At 38.8% G+C, this 16,724-nt stretch overlaps 1 protein-coding gene across 7 annotated transcripts in view; it reads right to left on the bottom strand.

Moving 5' to 3' along the window:
* The window catches only part of dgki (diacylglycerol kinase, iota), a 37,643-nt gene extending 23,347 nt beyond the window's left edge, over nt 1-14,296 (bottom strand). For 4 of the 7 annotated variants that reach the window (XM_072453724.1, XM_072453727.1, XM_072453729.1 and 1 more), the window contains exon 1: nt 13,815-14,294. In XM_072453724.1, the coding sequence (XP_072309825.1) occupies nt 13,815-14,035 (221 nt within the window). In that variant the 5' untranslated portion in view covers nt 14,036-14,294. Of the gene's footprint in view, nt 1-13,814 lie in introns of all 7 variants that reach the window. The other 3 variants (XM_072453728.1, XM_072453726.1, XM_072453730.1) reach the window with 2 other exon arrangements.
* Nucleotides 14,297-16,724: the final 2,428 nt, after the last annotated feature.

The following is a 16,724-nucleotide window of genomic DNA, read 5'->3' as shown; positions in this document are numbered from 1 at the left end:
TCTCAGTCTTCTCTCAAAGGTCAATGCTGCTGGAGTTGTTTAAAATGTGAAATCTCACTTTTTAAACATGGATCGCAAATCTGATCGCAAACTCAACACTTTTTTCACCCAAAATCATGCAGTTTGAATCCTCGAGAGACGCTGGTGGCTTTCACTCCTAAAGAAATACACAACTTTTAAAAGCAAAGTTTTGATAGGAGCTGATGTGGCTTTCAGTTGTGTGTGACAAGGAAAGAGGTGTAAATGTCATCAATTATTTTATGAGCTGGCATTAAGCTGAACGCTCGCATGGATTTTGTTAAAAGGTCATTTCTGGTTAAAGCATTTTTTGTTCAGTCATTTGTATGTAAGAACCAAACCCATTTCCATTAAAAATCACACAATGTTCATTGCACTACACAGCGCTAGTGGACAACTATTAGAGCAGAGATTTATTTTATAATCCATATCCTCTTATCTATTCTTCGGCTGCTCCACTTTTGTTGCTCCTCTGATTTCCCTCCATCTCTCTCTAATTTCTCTTGCACTGTTGTCCTTCACTGACTCTCAAAAGTCTATGTGGGTCACAGCACAAGCCCGAGTGCGTCTGCTGTGACGGAGCTACAACAGATCCACGTTTAGCATCAGCAGCAACTAAACACGACAAGAAAAAACTGTGAAAATAAAACATGTGGAGAATAATCTTTTCCCACATGTTTGGCTTGGATTTTAAAAAAGGACAAAAAAAACAGCAAAAATATAAATTAACAAAGTTGAAATTAGTTTCTGTGTGGACTGAATTGCAATTTATCTCTTATAAATGATGGCAAACTCTTTTTTGTCGTCTTCGTGTGTCTAATTCCACACATTATCTTATTTCACACATAAATATTTTGAGGAAGACCCAAGCTTATTACTAATTATGGCCCAATTTAATACAATTTGTAGAGAGTTTCTCACATATTCAAGACATTAACAGCTGATGAGAGAGTGACTGACACCAATGAAGCTAAAAAGAATGCTTAAATTAGCATGTTAAATGAATGAGTAGATTGACAGGAGCGCTTATAATTTTCTGTTTTATTCACATATAACTATTATAGGAACATGTTCCAACAGGACAACAAGGCAAGAAATAGTCATATTTAAACTTGTCTTTAAACATGTTAGTTGAGGTTTAATTATCAGAAAAAAGTGCAGAAACATTACCTCATATAGTTTACAACATGACTTTATACTCAATATTAAAATGTTCTTATCTCAATTCTGATTTATTGGCCACCTCGAAACGGAGGAATAGTGGGTTAAATGTAGGGCAACAACGACTAATCATTTTACTAAATGATTGGTCAAGCTATTATTCATTTGATTAATCTATCGGATGTTTATAACTCAAAAGTGAATATGAAATTTTCACAAACTCTTACCCTGATGAAGCTGAAGTTAAGCTTCAGTATATTTACAGGCAAAAAAGCGTTTTCATTAAAAAACAACAGTAAATATAAACATTTCTCATGTGATTTTTAATAATTACTGATTCATAAAACCTCTTTTCTCAGCTCATGGCATGTTTTAATGATTATTCAATTACAAAATTAGTTTAATGATTATTTCAATAATTGATTAGTTGTGATAAATTGTGAACAGTCCTAGTTAAAAGTCTTGTCAAAGGGTGTGTATCCACCCCACAAAGTTTTATATCTAGGATAAAGTAAAACAAAGTACAATTAATGTAAAATAAAGAATAAAGTTAGGCTTGCATGGAGTATCCCAAGTAAACACATTAAAATATGACATGAATCTGGCTTTTCACCCTCTGTCTGACCTCAAACAACAAACACAAAGACACACAGGAATTTCCAAGCGAGCAAACATCAAGTGACAATAGCAGGAAGAAAGTAGCAAACAGACAACACACGCACACAGCTGCTGTGACAACGTCTTATGCTAAAATATTAAAAAATATTGAATGTTATTGCAGCGAAATGCAAATCATCTCTGATGCCCAGGCGATGCATTTGTGTACGTGTGCCGTTGGGGGCAGGGTGTGAAGACGCGGGTTGTCATGGTAACCTCACAGACTTCCTTCCCAGTTTGATCCAAGCGTGCAGCATTCCTCTTTCTGTCTGTTCCTCTGTCTGTCTCGGGCTTATTAGCAGCTAAACCCACATGTTCTGAAGCGGTAAGCGAGAGAGTTCAGGCTCCAGTTGATTTAAAATGAGTTGTCAAGAACACAGTCCACAAAACAACCTCTGCCGCAACTCGAAACACAGAAAGAAACTTCTCTGTTCTTTGAGGTGGCATTTCACATCATTTATCTCATTTCCTCCACAAACAAAAAATATCTTATTTTGCAAAAAACTTAGATACAATATAATGAATGTATTAGTTTGTCAGTTCAGAATCCTGTACATAAATAATACACAAATCTCATCGCAGCCATAATACTAGATTTTGACACTTTTCCCATATCATGTAGACACAAAATGGCTGTTATTTAGGTTAATATTGCAGACTTTTCCAATTTTATAATAAAAAGTACTACTTTTGTTTGTTTGGGCCAATTTACCAGACAAACTAAAAATTGTCTGAGGGCCACATTTGGCCCCAGGGCCATAGTTTGGACTATGATAAAAAAAAAAAAAAATGCTATTAAAGATGCATTCATTATTTGTGTTGTTACTGAGCTTTCAACATGCTCTTGAGTACTTTTGGATAGGCATCTCATGTCTTAGAACTTTTATAACGAGTTTGTGATGATTTATTTAAATTTCCTTTAAAAACAGCACAGGACCACGCCAGATTTCTTGAGCCTTATAAACCAGATTAATGAAATGAGTGTGAAAAACAACTCCAAATATGTTTTTGAGGAACGAACAATGCGCAGAAAATATATTTGCATGATATGTGTCTTTTAAGAAGCAACTCAAGCCACCTGCAGCTCCTGAGAGATTACACTTCATTGTGATTGGTTAAATCCACCTGTCACTCACTCTAAAATGGTGAAGGCTGAACTTAAACAGAAAACACTGAAGCATGTTGTGAAATTATTATCACAGGGATCAGATCATGATTAGATCTTTACCACCATATTGAAGAGCCCCATTTAGTCAGGATATCCTGGAAACACAAATAGACTGTGGTCAAGTTAGAGTTATTTATTCAACAAACAAGCGCATGTCTTTTGATGATGGGAGAATTGAACATACTCAGAGGGCGGGGCGTCCACTAATCTGCTCTGATCTCCTAATTGTGATTTATACATTATTATTTTTTGTGTGTTTGTACCATGAAAATTGATTACAGTATCGATCATACCTCTGTATCAAATACTCTGTCAGTATTGATATATGCTCTCTATCTCTCTCTCTTTCACTCCCTCCTTTTTTTGTTTTTTTTACAGTACAGCGTAAAACACATACTTTGAAGACGTACAACTACAGAAGGTGGTGGTAAATGCACCTTTTCATTTGGCTGCAAACCGCCATTCAAAGTAACAGAAGAAGAACAAGTATTGATATATTGATATTTGGTCACTACTGTACGTCAGATTACTGGTAAGCAAAAGAAAAGAAAACTCAAACCGTGTCTTGATAGTTGCAGTGTTCGATTTTGATACTAAGGAAAAATAAAGGATTGATACGAAATATTAGCGTTTCCTTAAAAGGCTATTATAGCTCTTCTTTCTGATACGTCATTTTGCCCCGGTCTTTGATGAGCACCTGTCCACAAATATTTATCCATCTCAATTCCTACAAAACGACCCTCCGACGCGCTCGCCTACACTTTTTTAGTTTTTAGCCTAAAACTTTTATTCCAGATCGGTTCATATTTGTATTATTCATGTGATTTTCGTCAGGATCAATACTTGCTCAGGTGAGTATCTAGTCAACTTTCAAAGCTAGTTTTGGTATCGATTAGGATCTGAGTAAACAGTTTTTTGCTGTAGGTTGGATCAATAACTGTTGTAGGTACGAGTTGTCTCCGCAGTGCACTTTGATGAGTGTAATATATTTAATTACAGTCCATTTGTCTTCTCTGTGGCTCTCTGACGGGGAGTGGGTGTTTTGGAGCAGCTGCAGGGGAATCACAATCTGCTCTTATCACGCTGCATCTTCAAAACGGCATAGCATAACATGATTTATAGCTAACTGTTAATTTTGGAGGGGTTTCGACACACAATTATTCACATAACAATATCAATGTCAAACTGTATTTTGGGATATTATTACATTGTGCACACAGTTCTCGTAGGATCTGATTAAAAAATGTTCTGAACCTGTGAGATTGTCCTGGCTGCTATCGTGTACTTTGGCAACTGCCGCGGCGACAAACGTGCACAGAGACTCAGGAAGCAGGCATTGCACCCACACAAACTGACAGCGCAGAAAGGGAAACACGGTCTTAACAAACCTCTTGCATAATGTACAAGCAACAGTTTGAACGGGAGCAGCACATCAAACGGACAGGGCACAGTCTGTGTGGCAACGCCAATCAAAAATGACAGAAGAGCATGTTTAATTTAGAGGCATTTTAGGTGCTTTCAGATGCGATTAACAAACATTGATTTAGCTTGTATTAAAATTCTACTACTATCACTACTGCTTGTTTAATCCACACTTTCACATGTCTCCTTACACTCCACCACTAGTTATCTACTTGTACATCTTTGTGAAGGGCACTGGACTCGTTCAATAGTGGTGTGAACATGTGTGTTTTTCATTTGGACATGGGAAGTCTGACTCTTTCCCTCTGACCTTCCTCCCACTATTTATAACCCTTTCTGCTATCGGCTTCACTGACCTGATTACGCAGAATTTAACAATAAATTCACTAAATTACTATAGCTACTGATGCACCTGCTATACAGTGTGCTGTTGGAGGGCGGACACACATTACAGCGCGTCCTTTGATAGCTGAAGGTCTTCACCCACATTATACTACGTCTGTGGGGGTGGATGCAAGAGAACCAGGGAAGGACGAGCAGGAGAAGGAGAGTCTGGAGGTGTTTTGGCTTTGCCCGGAGCCGTGGGCTAAACTCCTGCTCTTCTAAATCATGATCTGCGTAAAAAATCTTGAGCAACCCTGTTTCGTTTCTTTAAATACACAAACATTAGTATTTCTGTGACATCGTGAATTCCCTGAACTGAATAACTTTCAGATCACCTCGCAGCATTTATTTTTCCAGGTGCGAGAATATGTTTGTACAGCAAGGCTAAGAGTTGCTTAACTAATCATGCATAACTTCTGTAGGAGTTACATTGTAGAAGAAGAGAAGACTTTTCCTTGTCCTTTGTCTCGCAGAGTCAGCAGCGCCTCTTCTCCAAAACCTCCCACACAGAAAACCCACTTTGCTTCTATTACTAGAAAGACCAAAATGAGTTGTGCTTGAACTGCTTCTCTCACAGTGACACTCCTCATCATCACGAGATCTGATGTGCAGCTGTTGCTTTTATAACCAAGGGGTATTGCACAGAACTCTGCTCCACCAAATGTCCAAACAAGACCAAACAGTGACTGAAAGCAGCGCTGTCTCCATGATTACATCTTCCAGTTACTATTGTACTCTACAATCAGTTAATCGTCGTCATTAACACTGCAGTGTACAGGAGTGATAAGGGTCTCTCCCTCACCCCTGCCCCTCTGACACCTACATAATTACAGACTGTCAGGAATGTGCGCTCGCTGCTGTGCGTGAGTTTGTGTGAGCATGTTTTGAGGAGGAGGGATCAGGATCAAGCTGCGCATCTGTATCTGACCTTTGCAGCTCGACAACAAATCCTTGCGGTAAGAAAATGAGCGCTGAAAAAAGGAGAAGTATGAAGAAGGAACCTCGAGGCGGGAGGTGGTGAAGCAAGAGAGATGAAAAGAAGAAACTGTAAGATCAAAACCATGAGATCAAAAGAAAGGCTCAGTATTTGAAAATGTATATATTTGCTAATATTTTTCACCTGGGCAATTAGTAAATGAACTATATCAACAGAGACAAAAAAGATATAAAGATTCTGTTTCTAATTATATCGTGCCTCTGCAGCTGAGGTACGAGCACTTGTGTGGGCGTGTTTGTGTGTGGCAGCACACAGTATATAACTACAATCTATATTGTTTACTTGGTATATAATAATGTGTTCATGCTAAGATCTAAAGGATCTCTGATACTACACCAAGCCTGAGAAGCATTTATAAATATAACAATGGACTGTTTTCACTGATCATAGGGGATCAAAGAGAATCTATGGGCCTTATGCAAGCTGCTTTCACTATTCTAACTTATACATACTAAACTTACACTACTATATCCTCTCAATACGGTCCACTATGATGATCTAGAGCAGTCACATTTGACTCACATTAAAGTCAAGGCTACACCAAAATGTATTCATCAGTCACACACAGGTTTTTCCTAATCTACAATTTCAGAAATATAGTTTCAAAATGACTACTGAAAACCACAAGTCAAATGAAATGAACCAATTTGGAGGATTATTGAGGAAAGAGTTTGCATCAAAGGTGAAAAACGTGACATGGATCAGAGACAATCGTGAAGTTTTTTCACGATTGTCTCTGATCCATGTCACGTTTTTGCAGTTGCAGTTGTGTTTTCTGTTTCCTTTCTAGAGCTCTCTCTGATCCAGCTGACCACTCCAGCTTCTCTGTTACTAAAGTCCATCCACCTTCAGCAGACGTGTTCCGGTCATTTCAACACTCACAGTGTTGACTCCACTACAAAAGCATATCTTCCTTAAGAGTTTCTGTTTCAACATTAGTTACACTGCTATTTAGGGAAGTATGATTGGTCAAATCATCAAGTCATTGTGAAACTGCAGACTATTCTCTGAGCACTACAATGGCACTGATTAAAAGTCCATCTTGTCTGTTCATGACCCTCAATATGAAAGCTACATGTAAACATTTCCAAAATGGAAATCTTGCTCAAAGTAAAGTTGAACCATTTCAGTGTTCTAACAAAGGTGTTTGTACATTTCTTCAACAAATTAATGGAAAACAAGAGTCACATTATTGATTATTGACCAGCTATAAAAAGCTTATTATTTTAGCTAGTTAAATTACATTAAAACGCCAAATACTTTTCTATAGAATTTGTCTTTTTAAACATTTTTTTCTCTCCTTTAGAACGTTGATATACTTTTAACCTTTTTACTTTTATATTTTTAACCTCATAGGTTCAGGTGATAAGGTAAACACTATATTTTTTCATTGACATAATATAATGAAAACGAATCCCCAGTGCGAGGCTCGCGTGGCCTGAATGTCTTGGCACTCTGAGTCATGGCACTGGTTCAAACCTGGTGCTGAGCTGCAGGAGTTTTGTTCGTACACTCTTCTGACACATCCTTTTTGTCAAGTTTGCAACATATTTTGCATTCAATATCTACAATAAATTGATTAATATTGTTAAAAATCTGTGTAATATGAGGCATGTTAATTTATTTTTAAATTTACATATTACTTTATGCTTTGATAAAACAAAAAAAATAATAATAATACTATAGGTAACATTATTATATGGAAATCCATACAACTTTTTTTGTAATCTAATTGTATTTATACTGAAAACCACTTTCAGGCTGGTGTGTTTGACAACTTTTAGTTTTTACAGCCCAATTGGGACCTGCTGTGCGAAAAATTCTTGTTTTTTGGACAATAATGGCAGTATTTTGGAGGAATAAAAATCCAACGCCAACACACAAAAAAAGAATAGAAATGTGTTATTTGGGGTCATTTAGTTATGTTATATCCCCCATAATCATGATCTGCAGCTCTTCAAAGGGACCTATTTCTTATTTGTGGTTTGTAATTTATTTTAGATAAATATTCCAGGTTAAGATGTCCTACACATAACATAAAGAAACACGGGTGTCTTAGATTGGAACTATATAGCAGACAAAAGCACAATAGCTCTTCTTTATGAAGTGGCAATGCCGAAAGATCAGATGAGAGACGGAGTGAGGGGGAAAAGAGATCCCAGCATCTAAGAAAGTAATAACAATCTAATATAGCCATATGTCACTGTAGCTTGACTGGACCAAACGTTGCTGTGGTCAAAACACTCTGGACTGGTCAGTGTTTGAGCACTTTTCATTCAATTACTGTCACTCAATGTTATTCACATTTCTATTCTCTAATAAGTTTAATCCATTTTGTTAGAAGTAAAAGTTACAACATTATAGATACAGTCAATGGGAACAACTCGACTTATAAAGAGGCAAGTATTGAAAAATGTACAATATTCCATCAAATGTATTAATTACTGGCTTATAGCGGCTCACAGTTTTATCGATAAGGTTTTGTCATAGGTTTCTCTATACATATAATTGGAAGAAACAGCACTAGCAGTAATACAATTTTGAATTTGAATTTAAGCTACATCAAAAATGATTAAGTTAAAAATACATTTGACCATTTAAGTAAACATTGACAAAATCAGCCATTAGTTAATAACGTATTTCAAGCGATTCACTTTGCTTGTATTCACTTTTGTTTGTTTCAGTTTGGCCTTTCACTCATTTTTTTGGCTCTATTTCCAGCGCAGGAAAAGCCTCTTACAGCCAGACAGACGACTAATAAGGAGAGGCTTCTGACTGTCAGCCAATCCCCCTTAATGCTCCGGCACACTGCATTATGGACAAAATAACCCATAGCGCACATGCTCTGACCCACGACGCTCCCGAAAAGGCTACAAAAGGAGACGTGCACAGGAGGGCCGGGTTTGAAAAAAGAAAATAAGCCGCCTGCTTCCTAAAACAGAAGCCATTTATTTTAGTTGCAGCTGAACTTGAGGGATTTGCGAAAACAGACACTGCGGTAGTGAAGAGGAGTATAATTTAGAAAAGAGGGGATGCCCTGCACTCTGTCTAAATTACACTATGTTTACACGGAGAGATAGAGAGATCCTAAGTAAACACAACACGTCATAATGGAAAACACACACTGAGGGGGATCTATAGTCCATGTGTGCACGGACTGGGCATCAAAGTTTAGTATGGAACCATTTAATGCTCTTATCAAGGACAAAACTAGGTTAAATTAGGGAAGAAAATATAAAATAATCTGAGCACTTGTTTTGCCCCCTACAACCCACAGCTATATCCCCTTGTCTATCTAATCTACAGTGGCGTTTACAACATGAATCCCAAAAGAAAATACTTTTGTAATATTATTTGTAATCTACAGGTTATGTTTTGACCGTGTGTAAATAATTGATTGACTGATACGACCTAAATAATTGTAATTGTGAAGCAATATTGACAAAAACGATTATCTCAATAACGATATTCGGGTATTTTACAGCATCTATCAGGAAGGTGTTCAAATCTGGCTGTAAATATCTTGGTTGAAGTTCAAGTATCTCACATATAATAGTTCATCAACGTAACCACAAAAATGCAGAGCTATCCTTATTTGAGGGATTACAATGCACGTTTGTCTACCTGTTTTTATTATTAATATTATTATTATTGACAATATTTTGAATTAATATCTCCAAAACTGCAATTGCGATATCATCAATCATTTTATTATATAGCCCACGTTTATTGGCTCAGAACTTAAAGCGGCTCATGAATCACGCCTAGTCACTGCAACAGAATGGATTTGAAACTGCAAATTTACAATGCAAATTACAAGACACCAATATGACAGGCAACTCTCGCACTTGAGTATTACTGAACTGCAAACTAACGACACCAACATGCAGTTTAACATGAAAGCACTCCGCATAACAGGAGAACTCTTAATATCATTTATAAATATACATCAGGCTGTGTTTGCGTACAATCAACAATTTCTGCCATGTTTATCTACCGAAGAATGACAGTTGTTGCGCTGCACTGACGAATGGATAATTCAGTAAAGTAATCTGTAACCAAGGAAAACTAAATAGTAGGCTATAACTGACAATGTTAAAGGAGTCAATACTGAGTTTGTTTTCCCAGCGTGCGATTTGAAAAGGCCCAGTATTATGTGGCCGACTGCTGCACGATGCACTGTTCACTAACATAATTACTGAAGGCGGCCTGACATACAAGGGCCTAAATGTGAACGATCTGTTGAGGCTGTGCGTGTGCGACGTCCAGAAAGGAAATGCAGACTGAAAAGATGTTTAAGGATTAGGGATGGGTGCTAATATCAGTATCGGTATCGGCAAAATGTCCTGATATGACGGGCAGTATTTTTCCAAACGATTGTCCCCATGTTACTGGAAACAAATATTGGTTATTGGCCACAACAGCAAAACAAATATCAGTATCGGGTCAAAACAAATCCGTATCGACCCATTCTGGATCCACCCTCCACAGTAGAAGGGGATTATGCTCTCTCTATCCCCAAATACTACTACTACTTGGAGCCTTTAAGTTTACTTCATACGTTTATCACTACTTAAAAATAAATGTTTCCTTAACCTCCAACTACTATCTACCTTAGCCTCTCTCTGTTCAATCCAAACTGAACAGTGAGAGAAGCATGTTTTAAATTCAGGCAGCATCAGACGATGAAAGGCCTTTGATCAGTGTTTACCCCTGCAGGTGCCACGCAGCAGTGGCACCGCGATACACCACATCTTTTAAGTGTTTTAAGTCTTCTTTGTAGGCGCTAATTCAGATTGAATGGAATTGATTATGTATTAATAGCTATACAATTCCATACATTAATTAATAATCAGATCAGAATAGTAGTTTCATAAGAAAAGGTCAGTGATTTCCTCATTTGATCTTTTGACCTCATTATACATTAAAGCATCTGGACGATATTGTTAGTTCATTAAGAAAAATATAATCCCAATTTCTTCCTCCAGAATCTGAACTGCAGACAACACATTTTGCTGAGAGGTGATTGGCTGAGCCTCTTCATTAAAAGTCCAAATGTATGAATAACTTTGAGTGGCTTGGATTAGATTAAAGGTGCAGTGTGATCTATGTAATTTTTCTGGTTAGGGTCCGCCACCTGCTTGTCTCCATGGAGATGTTATTGCTGTTCCACAGTATGGCATGAAACTGGTCTATCTTGCAGTAAAAAAGTGTTTAATTGCTCAAATACACCATGTGCAAGCTCACCGCTCCATAGATCTGCCTGCAACTTGGCCTGTTGGTCACACCGACTTGTCTCCATGGAGATAAGTAAGTTAAATGACATAGGGAACGTTCAAGGCAGCGCTGGTTCGGATACCCCAACTGGTTTTCCTTGTAGTTCTTCAGCGCAAAGAGGAAAAAGCTGCTAGTGATAGTTCTGTTTTGTCGACTCAATATACAAGTTACCATCACTGGAAATACAGCAGTTTCTGACAAGTTCAAGTTTCATGAGAAATTATTATTATGTGTTTGTCAAGCTAGCTTTTGTTTATTTCCCAATTGTAATTCTCCCTGCCGCCAGTAGATGAAGTGCTAACACAATTCCTGAATTTTACTGAAACTAAAATCTGCCTCCATGTTGACCAGCAGCACCACGACTCTTTTGGGCTGTGAAGTATGCAGAAGGGTGAGATGTCTAAGAATAGATAAAAGGACGGACATTACTCTGGGAACACAAAGGGGGACAGTGTCTGGCAGATAAGTTACACATGCCTTTTCTGTCATAAACACTCAATACAGAACACGAATGACAATCATACACACATTTGCCGTTGCCGTTCCTGCTGCATGGCTTCATTTTTAAAGCTTTCACATTTCCACATATGGTAATTCTTTTCTTGGCACTGGGCACTTCAAAGCTATTACCTCCTCACAATTCTTCTTGCTTGAGACAGTTTTCCATGCATTGAAATGACCGTGTGATCTCATTCTGCTCTGGATCAACACCTTTCTGAAACTGATCAGGAAAGTGCCATAGTTGTCCATTTAATTAGTTCAGTATCGATTGCTCAAATGAGGATCTAGTTTCAATACCAGTTTTAGTATAATCTATTCTTGTTACAATCCTAGAATATAGATCTAAAAGTAGCTGATCTATATACAATTTAATATTGATATACCAAACTAAATAAACATTTAGACACAACGATTAAAAATTATATTGAATGTTTCAATTTTTTTCGCAGAAAGAATCTAAATGATCCACTATAAATAATGTGAAATGTGCAATAATGTGAAACGACTCGTGGAAAAAGCCCGAAAGGAAGGTGTATAAAGACGTGGAAAGCCATTTGTAACACCAGCTTAACTCTATTTGCATTAGCTACAGATACAGTCAGTTCCAGACGGTTCAAAATGTTCAGGCTTCAACCCAGAAGTGGAAAGAACATAATTTCACCACAACCACGATTAAGGGCTTGATAAAAGACTTCAGACAAAAGTGTTCCAAAAAGTTCCGGAAAGACCTGAACTTTGTTTGAAGTTGGCTGAACAACATTTACCTTAGTCCAGTAAAATTAGACCAAATTTGAACTTGTAGAACACGACACATGAAAAGACACGACACTGTCACTATCACATTACTACAGCTGGACTACAGAGAGATTTGGAAGAGGGACATCGCGGTGTGTCGCAATATTAGTTTCAAAGTAAGAAAACTCAAGCAGCAATATGGCTTTACCTGCTTCCAAGAGACAAACATGCGAAAATGTTAAAAGAAAGGCTTTGTGTGGAAAAATTGGCTAAAGATCACGTTGAACAATGTCTGTCTATAGTTTCTCAATACACAATACACTTTTTCTAGGGTGTAAATTAGCTTTGTAGCAATAATCCAACATATGCATTATTTCTTCAATATTGTCCATTAATGTGCACTGTCCCTATTAAATAATGAAAAATATGTGTAAATAATTCCCATTATTGCACTCAATTGGATTTCTTTGCATGTGGATCATGAGGGCTGCTACCAATATCTGGTGTAAAATGCCTTTTGACATATTTTTACTGAGAAGACTTGATGGCTCACATATGTGCTTCAGATGACCTCTGACCCATCTCAGGCTATGTCCCACAGGACCATCCAGAGTGCAAAAGAGAAAACTTCTGTAAAATAGTTTGACCAGTAGTTTGTCTAGTGCATTACAGCTTTTCCTAGATGGAGTAAGAAAACAACGACATGCTTTCGAGTCTTGACATTTGACCCGGAATCATTATTTAGGCTTAATTTAGGCAGTCGGATGGAAAAACTCATCAACTGCCAATCTGACCCTCAACTCACAGACACTGAACTATCTCGGCCCAATAGGCAATTTTAAATGTAACAATGCAGTCTAATTCTGTTTATCTGGTTTAGGGCCAATGTTCACTATCAACAGCAGCTGCCAATCTCACTGGGGTGTCAGGCTGCTGCTGGCATTCACACACTTAAACACACACACACAACACATACCGCACAGCACAACACACACACACACACACAAAACACACACACACACACACACAGAAAATCGATAGCGGTCCCGGTGCCCCTCCCCCTCCACATGCTCCAACACAAGGATACAAAACCACGCAGAGATGGAGGCAAACCCATCATCATTAATCATCTTTGTCCCTGTCCGATGTGAATTAGGTGCACATTGCACTTGTGGACATGTCCCACCAGGACTAACAGGGACAGTATCCGGGGAAACAGAGCAGAGCCATCCTTTGGGCCTGCACTTAGACAGAACTGGCATCATTACAGAGCGGGGGGGGGGCTGTCTGGTTGTATCTAACATTCAATAACAGTGGCTCGACACGTGCAGTTCAAGTCCGCGCCTCTGTGACGTTACGATCCATAAGCTCCGATAAATGGTGCCCCTCGCGTCTGGCACGCAGAGTAATCAGATGCGCGCCGAAACGTGTCGATCACCGGCTACAGCGTGTCCAAACCCGCACTGACACGGGGCTGTTCTGTTCCGCACTCACCTATACGAGGTCTGCTTTCTGAACGCGAGTCCCCTCAGTTTATCCTCCAGACTCTCCTGCTCCATGTCGGGCAGGCTGCTGAACGTGTCGCTGCAGCAGCCCCCAGCCTCCTCCGACCCGGCTCCGGACTCAGAGTCGCCCCCGTCGGCCCCTATAGAAGACAGGCGTCCGCTAAATCCTCCTGACGCTGAGCTGCGGTGGTCCTTCTGCCGGGGGTCCATGCTGGTCTGTCCTCCTCACGCTCTCGCCCCGCGCTGGACCCCCCTCTGGTCCCGCTGGTGGGAGAACACAGGTGCTGCTAGCGGCGGGTGCCTGTCGCATGGAGGGCGCAGGTGAAAATAAAGACTGAAGCGGGTTGGAAAAGAGGCTCGTCCGTAATGTCTGACCATTGACCGCTGCGCACTGCAGCCAGGTAGGACCACGGGTAGGACGCGGCGCGCGCTGGGGCAGACTGATCTGCGCTACCGCCGCGGAGTCAAGTGCGCGTGTACGCACAGGAAGTCCACTGACACTCATCCACAATAAAGCAAAAAAAAAAATGCATTATTTTGGTTAGTCCACTGTCCCCCAACCGCTTTTTCCTCAAACAGGCAATCCCGATTCTGTCTCACACTCCGATAACTATTATAGTAGGCTACGTTGTCTATTATTTGTCTATAGTTTCTTCTTAATTATGTTTAATTGACTACTAATATTCAAATACCCCACTATTCAATTGTCTCGTTTTAAAGTCTAAAACATTGTACTTCCAGGTAGGTTCTGGCTGCTCGCACCCCTGGCTAGTAAAGGCTGGTTTAGTCCATGGATGTCACAATGCCGGGCACTTCAAAGCCAAATGAAACTTTACACTTTTACTTCTGCAACGGAAAAGCAGCGCGTCATCATCCACTGGGTGTAAGCAACTTGACAGCTCCGTGTGAGAGGAGCAGCCTCCGTCAGGACGTGTTCCGTATTCAACTGATCCACACAGAGATACAGACACAGATCAGGGTTTTTCAGACTCCACTGTTCATCTCCATCCCTCACATCCACTTGGCCCAGAGGTGTGGCATTAAAGCTCACTCTCATCAGGGGAACATCCTCAGTCTGAAAGTAGGCCACCGTCACTGTCTGCTATAATTCACTCGCACATATGCTCTGGTCATGGTTACATGTTAGATCTGCTGTTTATTTTATTTGTACTTAAAATAAAAAAGACCCATAGACCTTTAGGCTGCATGGACAATAACATTTCATAAATCCAACCTTAATATATTGTATTATAAAGCAATATATCAACCTCTAATAAACATTTCCTGCTAAACTTTCCTTCATTTATAATTAACAACATAAAGTCATTAAATATCAATGTTACGTCCAAATGGGAAATGGCTCCAGGCATATTTTATGGTGCTTACTCTAACAGTCAAACACAATGCATAGCTGCAGAAGTGAGGTCCCATTGTTGCTGTGAGACTGGACTGTGTTATTACCCAGGGACTGCATAGTGTCCTGGGACTGTCAGAGCGAGTTCCACTCCTCTGATCTATTTTGAGATTATTGTTAAAGCAGGAAAAACTCTTTATGCCTGGTAAAATGAAGAGTCTATGAATAAATTGTAATTCAATTTAATCAAAGAAATGGGTTGGTTCCTTCAGATTTAGATCATGCTCCAAACCCATACAGAGAAATCAACTAACATACACCTTCATTTATCATGGTTGTTGTTGTTGTTGTTGTTTTATGGCGGTTGGTACCGCCAGACTTTATTCATTCGACTTTATTCTTTTCTTTAGACTTCATTCTTCAGATTCTGACCGGCTTTCATGGTTTGCGAGAGATATTTAAGTCATAGCCCAACACATAAAGAGGCATTACTTTACAACATCACCTGAATGAGTTTATTCTGATCGAGTGACCAGAGTCTCTGCTCGAGGGGATAGTTCCTGAGACGCACAGCCTTCAATCAACAGGTGCTGCTGCTCTCTTTGATCACTGATCCTAACGTGTTGTTTAACTCAATGTTGTAATTTGTTATTTTATTTGTTAATGTGTGTACAATGTTCTGTTGTTGTTGTTGTTGTTGTTGTCCTGACCTCACAGGGACCACAGATTTAGAGCAGCCAATGGGCTAAATATGGCATTGTATGTTCATTAACATGTATCTTCCCTTTAAATAAATACATCTACATTTAAAGATAAAATTCAAAGGATCACACACAGTCATTAGTAATGTGCTTTTACTACTGAAAATACTTTATTTTGAAAGCAACTGTAAAAAATAAGAAAAAGAAAAAAAGAACGTTCAGGCACAAGGAATAGCAAATTTAAAATCAAGAAATAAATAAGTTATGGGAATATTTTTGGCTTGTAAATTTGCGCTCAAGTTTAACTTGAAGTTTGTTAACTCCATCAATGATAACCAGACAGGCCTCATATCACACCAATAAGTCTGTGACACAGGACAGCTTTGGGAGCATACAAATAATAATAACAATAAAACAATTGCAATGAACAGTTAGGACATCGTAGGTAACTAAATGATTATGCTAATATTTAGATAGAGGCACATTTTCTACTTTGTATCAATATAGTTCCATATTTACAAAACCATGACAATTTTGGGTAGTTCCTCTTGTATTTTCTTGGAGCTCATTTGAGAGATGCAAACTAAGGCAAACTAAGGTGTATCGAGGCCATTGCCGACACGCCTTACATGACATCAATAAGAGAGGCAAGTTTTACCACTCATTAGACAGTAACATCTGCCTATTCTCATTCCCATTTTTACATTATAAAGAGCCTCCAAGCATCACTTTTGATGCTTAATAACATAATAATAGCATTATACAAAATATCATAAAAATAATGAACACAAGTATCAAAATGTGACATACACATTACTGGAATTAAATACAATTCATATTTAAA

This window comes from Eucyclogobius newberryi, unplaced genomic scaffold (genome assembly GCF_026437365.1).
Source record: "Eucyclogobius newberryi isolate DKJ021-1_F unplaced genomic scaffold, fEucNew1.0.hap1 SCAF_2, whole genome shotgun sequence".
Lineage (NCBI taxonomy): Eukaryota > Metazoa > Chordata > Actinopteri > Gobiiformes > Gobiidae > Eucyclogobius > Eucyclogobius newberryi.
Note: the sequence above shows the minus strand (reverse complement) of the source record. Positions and strands in the feature narration are given on the sequence as shown.